The sequence below is a fragment of the Polistes canadensis genome, unplaced genomic scaffold (genome assembly GCF_001313835.1).
Source record: "Polistes canadensis isolate GaletaPanama2010 unplaced genomic scaffold, ASM131383v1 scaffold_266, whole genome shotgun sequence".
In the NCBI taxonomy this organism is placed as follows: Eukaryota; Metazoa; Arthropoda; class Insecta; order Hymenoptera; family Vespidae; genus Polistes; species Polistes canadensis.
In genome coordinates, this window is record NW_014569813.1 from 98,696 (window position 1) to 108,476 (window position 9,781).

Genomic DNA, 9,781 nt, shown 5'->3' on the forward strand with positions numbered 1-9,781 from the left:
TATAATATAAATATATATTATATATAATATATTTTTTGAGATCGAATGAATCTTTTCAAATATATACTATAATATTATAATAAATAGTAATGTTTATAAATGTTCGATACTTGATATAATGTCATTCGATTACTCACAAAAATATACAACGATAGCACACAACCGATGCACACCATACGATAACGGTACAAAGCGCATAAGAGAAAATAATTAACCCGAAGTCGGCACGTCGAAAAAGCTTAAACGAGTTTCCGCAAATCTTGCTCGTTCGTTTACTCGTTCGTTTACTCGTTCGTTCACTCGCAACCGGTCGCGAATAGTAGCGATAACGAGCATACATGTGAGAAAAAAAAAAGAAATAAAGAGAGAGAGAGAGAGAGGGTGTGGCGAAAAAAAAGAAAGAAAGAGATACCGGTGTCGGGGTAGTGGATTCTCTTAAACACGGAAATATCAAGAAGTAAATTTTGATAAAGTACTCAACTAAGCGTAACACTAACAAGAACTTTTGTTATTCTATTAAATTGAAGATACAACTCGAGCAGAATAAAATCCAATGTACGATGATACCCCATAACACGACGGATTACGAGATATATATATCTAAGAAATATTCATTTCAATAATATCAAAGTAAAAACATTTATATCTAACGATTCGATTTAAACAATTTGAATCCTAAAACTCTTCAAGAAAAAACACAACGATTCATTTATTTATTTGAATTAAATTATAACGAAAGAAATATTTTCAAATAAAGAAAATCGAACGAATATATAGATACGTTATAATTAAATATTTGTAAAAACTTATGTAAGATAACAATAAACAATTATTATTATTAAAAAAAGTGTGATATCGTAAAAATTTAGATATGATTCTTATGAAAGACAGAAATCGAATGAAAGATTTCTTTATATATATAATAAAACGAAGATAAATAAAAGATAATCTAAGGTGAGGATAATACAATAACATTATTTGCAAAAATGTTACACAGCCTTCAGCTTTCCCAAGCAAACAGCGATGACGTAGTCGACGTTCCATCTAATGACAACATCGGCAAAGATGCAAGATGCTATTTTGGATTCTCATTGCTCAAGGCAATTTTCACACTGCTCTGATTGTCATTTTCTCTATTTCTTTTTCCCTTTTTTTTATTTTTCTGCTCCTTTACGTCTAACTTTCCCTTATTTCCGTAACACAATAACTTTATTCCTTGAGTTTTGCAATTAATAAAAATCAAATGACCGAAAATAGAAGAAAAAACAAATCTTCTCGTATCTGAAATGATGAATTATTAATTAATTTATAATTTTTTAATTAAATAATAATTTAATTAAATAATAAATCTTGAGATGATTATAAAAACTTTTATCGATTTGTCGCGTATCGAATATCGTTGATAACTTTCAAATGATGAATTATTTTAATTATGANAATATCGTTGATAACTTTCAAATGATGAATTATTTTAATTATGAATTATATTATTAAATAAATAATAAATCTTGAGATGATTATATAAAAACTTTTATCGATTAGTCGCGTATCGAATATCGTTGATAACTTTAAAGGATACTGTTTATTTTATATCCTTCTCTGATCCGGATGACTCGTATGACTTCCTCTGCCCACACATCTTATCCTTTTTTTCTTTCTTTCTTTTTTATTTTCTACGAAATAATCTGCGATGTCATACCGTGGGCATTAAAACTTCCGCGAACGAACGCCATTAAAATTCTTAGTACGTCAAAACGAGTACCGTGTGATTCACGACCTACAAACTCCTATGACTGATGCATCTCTTACGATCTATTCTTGTGCAAACACGATAATGATATTTCATTTATCAAACGTGTTTAACATTTATCATTCGTTGCTAATTGTCCAAAAAAGAAAAAAGGAGAGCACACAAGCGAAACAACGCTGGTGAGCACGCAATTTCTATTTTATTTTGTTTATATTTGATAAAACTATTATCAAATTTATTTTCTCTTCGAATATAATAAATAATGAACCGTTCGGAATAAAAAGACAATACCAAAATGAAATAAACGAGTATAGTACTCGCGTATTCCCACGTTTCGTGTAGATGTAAACTAATGATTCCCGCGAAAACGGTATCTTGGAAACGAGTACACGAGTACGTACGAATCAGTAATGAAATATCACGGAAGAGAAATAATTAAAAAAAAAGAGAATGAAAGAAGGTTGGTTGCAGGTGTTGGTTAAAGATCGAATGCACAGGTTTAGATGATCAAAAGAAAGGTATTGTGTATACAAATTAAAGGAAGTCACTTACTCTCCCAAGAAATTGGCCCTTGTAATATGCCTTCCCTTGAACAGGATCGACAACGTAATCGGTTTCCTGTTCGTTCGAATTGTTCCAATGCGAGGATGAGTTTGAAGTAGATGCTCCAGGTGTGCTAATTGCACGCACGAGAGACGAAGATGTCGTTCGTACAAACCTGTTGGCGTTTGAGACAACAGTGGGAGGAACGAATGCAACGTTGCTTATAGACGAGGAAACATCCTGACCGATATTATTATTGTCCTGTCCTCCAACTATTCCTGTTACCGTTGTTCCTCTAACTACAGAAGAAGGTACCCTTCGATTAGATGATTTTCCATTGGTGTACATAGTTGTCTCATCATCTCCAGCTGTACTTTCTCGTCTCCGATTAAGCCCATCTTCGAAAATTTGATTACGAGAGTGTCGGGAATCGTTATTGGATTCGATGATAGATGATGATCCACCGGTGACGTTGCCACCACCACCACCACCACCATTACCAGTTTGTCGTCGACTTTTTCTTCGTACGAGACTCCGCAACGAAGCGGAACTTTTCGATAAACTTTGCCTTGGTCTGGCATCTATGGTGGATTTACTACTACTACTACCACTACTACCTGTCGATCCTGAATTATTATTATTATTATTATTATTATTATTATTATTACTTCTCCCGGTATCCTCCATTTCTTCTGGGTATCTAGTTGAATTGATCGATCTAGAGATCAATCTTGATTCCGGTAGATAACACCCTGTCGTAGAAACAATCGGTGGACTTGTCATTCTTGGTGTCGGTGGTGACGACGCCGAGGATGATCCCGAAGAGGACGAGGATGCTGATGAAGATGACGGTGACGAGGCAATCATCGAATGTGGCGTCACGTCGTCGACGTGTCGCGATTCGATCGTACTCGGTAATGCTGGCATATTTTTCTCTCTTTATCTTTCACAACAATAACAATAACAAGAACAATAACAATAAGCAATCTGTCGTTGCTTATAATCGTATAAACGATGATCAAGAAAGATAGGATACTTTAATTATCGGTGTTACCAAAGTGTATCTAAACACGATCGAGATGAACGAAGTGTGAATGAAGCAAAGTAAATTATATTAGATCGCGTTCACGCTCTTGCTAGGTTCCTTATACTTATCAACTTGTAAAATTTTCCTATTCCTCACACCGGTGCCCTTACAATTAGCTAAGGACAAGAACGAACCGAGACAAATTGATGATCGTAGGTTTATGTATACGTGCACGTTGCCTTCGTTCGCAGCCACACACCGTAGCATTAAGAAGAAGAAGAAGAAGAAGAAGAAGAAGAAGAAGAAGAAGAAGAAGAAGAAGAAGAAGAAAAAGAAGAAGAAGAGGTGGTGCACCCCGAGGGCCGATGGCCCCGGTGGTTCTGCTCCTGTTGCCTCTTTTCCTCTCGTAATAGTCGTTCTCCTGAACTTTCTTCCTTATCCGCCTGAAACCCTGAACGTTTATTCGCCTCGAGAACCGCTGGCATCTTATACGAAGCCCTTCCAGCCCTACATTCGAAATCCTTTTTTCCCTTTTTATTATTATTATTATTATTATTATTATTATTATTATATTATTCTTCTTTTTCTTTTTATCGAGAGAAGAGTCAGGACTTATTTTGTTCTTCTTCTTTTGATTTCTCTCCTTTCCCTTGTTCCAAGGGACAACACGTGCACGCGAGAGGAGAAGAGATCGTTCGATAAAGGGCACTTCTTCTTCTTCTTCTTCTTGTCGTCGTCGTCGTCGTCGTCGTCGTCTCCTCGTTGTCAAGCAGCGCGCCGAAGGGACACGACGTGTTGTATCGAGCGTCTTGCTTGTCGTCTGGTCCTCGACAAAAAGTTATACATACACTCCTTTTTCTTCCCTTCTACCCTTCTTTTTCTTTTTCTTTTCCTTTTTATTTTTCTCTCTTCGTCGAAGGTCTTAAGACCGAAAAAAGAATAGCACACGCGATTGGTCGAATTAACGAGGGAGAGAAGAAAGAGATTATTAGCAAGGAATGACTGGGAAAACAGAACGAAAATTAACATAGACCCCCTCGTTTCACGTCCCTACTGACACTACTCGGACGGGCACGATTCGTGCCGAGCGGCACCCTCGAATCCCCCACTTTGTATCCGAACATGCTACCCCTACTCCTCGCGCAGGACTGTACGCTGATACGACGAACCTTCGACTCTTCTATCTTTTTCATTATACCTTTCATTTAAATATATAATTGATGATAACAATCATTAGCTTATATTTTATATATTATTAATATGTCGATAATTATCATTTCCAATGAATTTTTCTTATTGATATTGCAGAGAAAGTAAGAATGATTCATGAACATTATTTCTACGCCAGCTCGTTTAGACTATAAAAAGTAAAAGGATATATTGCATAGAAAAATATTCGAAAAAAATCCAATTGAATGGTATTCATCGTTGTACACAAGGATAACAAAAGTATCTCTTGTAGAATGTTTGATGTGGAGGCAGGAAACAAGGTCGGCAAGGGACCTGGTGGATTTCTGTAGCGTGGTAAAACGTTAAACGGCAAATCTACGAGGTGATTATCGTGAGAAAGCGCATTGTTCATAATATCACGCTAAAAGAAAATGCGAAGGTTTGCCTCGCGTGTGTGTATATGATGCACTCACTGTGCGAAAGAGGGAAAATCTGTGTAACCTTTTCTCACGAACGTTTTGATCTCGAGAACCTCCCTTCGTATTCACCTCCCTTTTTTCCCCCTTTATTCTTCTTATTTTTCTCTTCCACCTTTCGTTTTCTGTTCTGAAAAATTTAAAAGGAGTCAATCTCCGTCATCTTTCAAACGCATTATTTCGCGCGATCCGATTTCAAACACATTGGCTTGGACATATCGAACATCTGTTTAAATCTATCCTCTTTCGAAATCGGATGCTTCAATGCACTTGCACATTTCCAAGACCCATTAAGCACCCAATCGAAATCCTTCGTAACATTCTTTTTTCTCGCGGGTGTTTCGCACGCCAGACGATTTTTAATATTAAAATGTTAAGAAAAAAACATAAGAATCAACTTGTAGAAGAAATTCGATCGTATGTCAATCGATCAATCGTTAAAGCGCTTGCCAACTGGGTGAAGGTTACTTCGATCAATGAAATCAAAGTTTCCATTGAACAAATCCGTTTGAATACGATTGATAACAATCTTCTATATAATTAACGATTATCTATAGAGAGAGATATATACAGTTGCCTGTTACGAACTAAAACAATTATAAGACCATTTTAATACAAATAATCGTACAATCGTTTAAAATACTTCTCGAAACAATTCGCTTGTCAAATTTACGCAAAAAGGGTATACCTAATCTCTCGTACGGCACTGCATTGACTATTCCCTTCGTTGTCCTCTCTCGTATCCGATTTACCATCCTCTTTCTATCCTGTTCCTCCTTCTTGTTGTACTTTCTCGTTTATTCTCTCGTTCGTTCAACGAACAGCACCGCCATGAAAGCCGCAAAACGCGCATCATCTCGTCGTTCCTTCGGTCGTTCACACACACACACATACACCTTCTGTATACCTGTTTTCAACATTTCAAATACGCTTTAACTACTCGTCTAAATATAGTAAAGATACACATAGAAATGAACAACTTCTAGCTTTGCTCCTAGAGATGAGATTTGTTTTGCTTTCCTTTTCCTCTCTCTCTCTCTCTCTCTCTCTCTCTCTTTCTATTCACCCTGTTCTTTTCATTAGAAAAGAAATACAAAACAAAATAAACTTCCTCGTGTACTTGTCGCTGTCCGGATGCGGTCATCCTTTTCTTTTTTATTTGTACGATTATATATACCTCCGTTCATCGAAGATCCAGTTTCAACTATCGTTCTTTTCGATTCTCTTTTTCAAATCCAATATTATCAAAGATAATCCATTTTACTATGACATAAACTTGAATGCAAAATACCTGAAATTATCCAATTGGAATAAATGAAATTAATCAAAATGTAAATCATTCATTATTCATATTGCATCTATGCAAAAACTTAATGGTGTGAACTATAATTGAAAATCATTCTTCTTAAAAAAAAAAATGATGATAATAAAAAGTTGCATAACAAAGATTTATTATTTACTTGAAATTTTGCATAGATCCAATGAAATATGACTATAACTAAAAAAAATTCGGTATATATTGAATATGCTGATATAAATTCATTCATGTGTGGCGCGTTATTTAAGAAGACCTTTTTTTAGATAAGAGAAAGAAAACGAATTGCCAGGTGCAACGTTGTGTTGCACAAAAGTGCACCTGACTTCGTAGAAAAAGGAACAAAGAATTGAAATTTTCGCCAGCGCTATCTGTCGTTTATCATCGGAACTATTTACAATGAATAATAGAATGTCTAGTAGAAATAGAAGGAAGAGAAAGGGGAAATAGTTTTGTCTATGTTGCAGTTTCTGCATAGAAAGCGATGACGTTGCGTTGGTCTCACATAACAGACCTTGCTATTACTTCGAACAGACTGGATTAAGTGCAAGAAACACAATTGATCCTATTTAAAAGATAAAAAATAATTAGTATTCGAGAAATCTTGGAATATATTTATTATTCTTATATTCATTGGATCGTTAAATTCATCGAACTTATATCGCACGTTGTACTGTTTTTGTGATATGTTTTACCATTATTATACCTAACCTTTTTATACGCACGTCGTCCAGGGGACAGGGAGGAAGAAACGTAGATAACATTATTATGTATTACGTTAACTGGTTCGAAGTTCACGTTCCATACTTATCTTATAATGATATTGCATTTGTTTTGAGGTCACTTCCTTGTTCTTCTTTCGTTAACGAAAGTACAATGCTCGAATTATGTGAATCTAATTTACATCGTGCAGATGATTCTCTTTCAATGATATTAATATAAAGATATTATCTCGATCTCGATTTAAATAACTCGATTATTTCTTATCATCGAGTAACAAAGATGTACCAATGGAATAATACGAGTATCGTTAAAATATCGATGACAAGAGATATTATTAAAAATGAATTCCCTTCTGAAATCAGTGAAATCCCTAACAAACAGAAGAAATATATTAGTGAGAGAGTCCCTTCAAAAACAATTAAATACAAGCGTGATGGAGATGCAAAGTGCACCAGGTGTCGTAGAAGAAGGACCAGTTGGAAATTGCGAAGAAGCAATGACATTATGTTCCGTATTGGAAGCTATATTCTTACATGGACTGAAGGACAGTCTTTTGAATAGAGTAACAGAAGTTCTCAGTGGTCCTGATTTCGAAGCTATGCCTCAACCAAGTTTCTGGGGCCCTTTACTAGTATTCTCTCATCGCCAAATTATTGATCAGATCCAAGCATTAACTCAAGTTTCCACTGAAGTGGGTTATTGCAGAGCATGGATACGACTGGCCTTAAATGAAGGTCTTTTAGCAAGTTACTTGTGTTCTATAAGAAGAGATAATTCTGCTTTGAAACCATATTATGATCGTTCTGCCTTCATAAGAGATGCTGACCTAATAGATGTTGCTCAACGTTTGGTAGAAAGCTTGGATTACATACACTTTGAACTGGCTTGCAATAGTAGTCTATTGAATTTTTGGTCGAGTACTCCTCTGCTTTTAGCTGGTATATGGTCACCTCCTATGAAATCTTGTCCTGTATTTAATGCAGTAGATATTGCAAAAACCATAACTACGGATTTGACGGATAATGATAATCTTGAAGAAGTAGAAACTGCGAGTTCTATAGGTAGTTTAGGTTCCTTTAATTCTTCTCAATCTGCTTTAAATAATTTAGTTGGTATTTCGGAAGATGAAGCTCTTAAAATCATTTTAAAAGATAAAATCTCTAATAATCATCATACTACACAGTATAGAAATGGAAGTCCAACGCATACACCTAAACAAAAAAAGATAGAGAAAGTGAATACAGAAAAAATAGAAGAAACTACAAATGAAGTTACACAAAGTGTATCAACTAGTGGGACCCCTAAAAGGGATGTAGAAACTATGACAACTGACATCAATACCTCAGTTATTCAAGATGATCATCAAAATATTAGCCCTCAAGAAAATAATAATGCTTGCACCGATAATATGTCTACTACTGTAGGAAATTCATTATTTGGAAGATTAGGATGGTCAACTTCATTTGAAGATTGTGAATCTTCTATGACCTCATCTGTGATATCTCATGGTTCTGGAATAGATGCTCCTCGTACTCCGGGTGATGGACCAACCTATGATGCTCTTATTCAAAGCTATCATACTAGCGGTAATGTAATAGTACCGAATTTACAAGAATTTTTAAAAAAATATCCAAAGAAAGAATCCATCGATGAAGAAATTAAACCTCCAACTGTAACTAAGGTATAAACGTAACAATATTATTATTACACACACACATTATCAAAGTATATAATATTATATATTACAATTTATTTACAGATTGTTATAAATTTTGATGAACAATTAGGAAAATTACCAAGAGAAAAAGGCCTTGACATGCAAAATTACAGCTGTTTCAATTGTGGTCATGCTATCGGTATGACGTTTTCTAAAGCTCACGTCTGTTCTTTTTCTGCCAGTTATTATTGTGCAGATTGTATGGCACAAGGAGAATATTTAATACCATCGCGTATTGTTCATAATTGGGATTTAAAACGTTATACCATTTGTCAAAAAGCTGCAGAGTACCTGAAAGATTGTTCTACTTTATTGGATTTAAAAACTTTGAATCCAAAAATATATATGGCAGTGGATGTTATGGCACAATTACAATCTTTAAGAATACAATTGAATTTATTGAGAGCATATTTGTTTACTTGCCGTGAGCCTGTTATTGAATCATTGCAAAGAAAAGTTGCTCCCAGAGATTATTTATATGAACATGTCCATCAGTATTCTGTTTCTGATCTTCTTGATATACCTAATGGTACTCTTGCTCAACAATTACAAAAAGTAGTTGAATTTGCACGAAATCATGTGATAAATTGTTGGCTTTGCAGTCAAAAAGGATTTATTTGTGAAGTATGCAATAATCCTAAAGTTATTTATCCCTTCGATATGGATTCAACGTTTAGAGTAAGTATATAAATTTCACTAATTGTTTCATGAAAAATGTCAAATCTATAATAATAAACATGAAATTATTTCAGTGTGGATTATGCAATGCAGTGTTTCATGCAGATTGCTTAAATGCATATAAACCATGTCCAAAATGCGAACGTCGACGTAAAAGAATGGATCTTCCCCTTTTAGACATGGAATGTACAGAATTACCATCTGAATCTAAATTAACGTCTGAAAACAATATTGACTAATGTTAATATAATCAAGATTTTTTTTCTTATCCAAAATTTATTAATATAATTACTAAGTTTACTCTTAGGGAAGTTGTTTTTTGGACGGGTTTAATTAAGATGAACACTATATTTATCCGTTGAACGTTTCGTCTCTATTTGAG

The 9,781-nt window shown here is 34.7% G+C and overlaps 2 protein-coding genes across 2 annotated transcripts in view; one reads left to right on the forward strand and one right to left on the reverse strand.

The window, feature by feature from the left end:
* The window catches only part of LOC106790868 (serine/threonine-protein kinase polo-like), a 16,296-nt gene extending 11,767 nt beyond the window's left edge, over positions 1-4,529 (reverse strand). The window contains exon 1 of the mRNA XM_014756086.1: positions 2,303-4,529. Coding sequence (XP_014611572.1) covers positions 2,303-3,220 — 918 coding nt within the window. The 5' untranslated portion in view covers positions 3,221-4,529. The remainder of the gene's footprint in view (positions 1-2,302) is intronic.
* A 2,227-nt stretch (positions 4,530-6,756) lies between these two features.
* On the forward strand, positions 6,757-9,709 carry LOC106790869 (pleckstrin homology domain-containing family M member 1). Its single transcript, XM_014756087.1, has 3 exons — positions 6,757-8,685; positions 8,764-9,399; positions 9,474-9,709. Exons 1-3 carry the CDS (start codon positions 7,345-7,347, stop codon positions 9,636-9,638), a joined length of 2,142 nt encoding a protein of 713 aa, XP_014611573.1. The 5' UTR covers positions 6,757-7,344; the 3' UTR covers positions 9,639-9,709.
* The last annotated feature ends 72 nt before the right edge of the window (positions 9,710-9,781 follow it).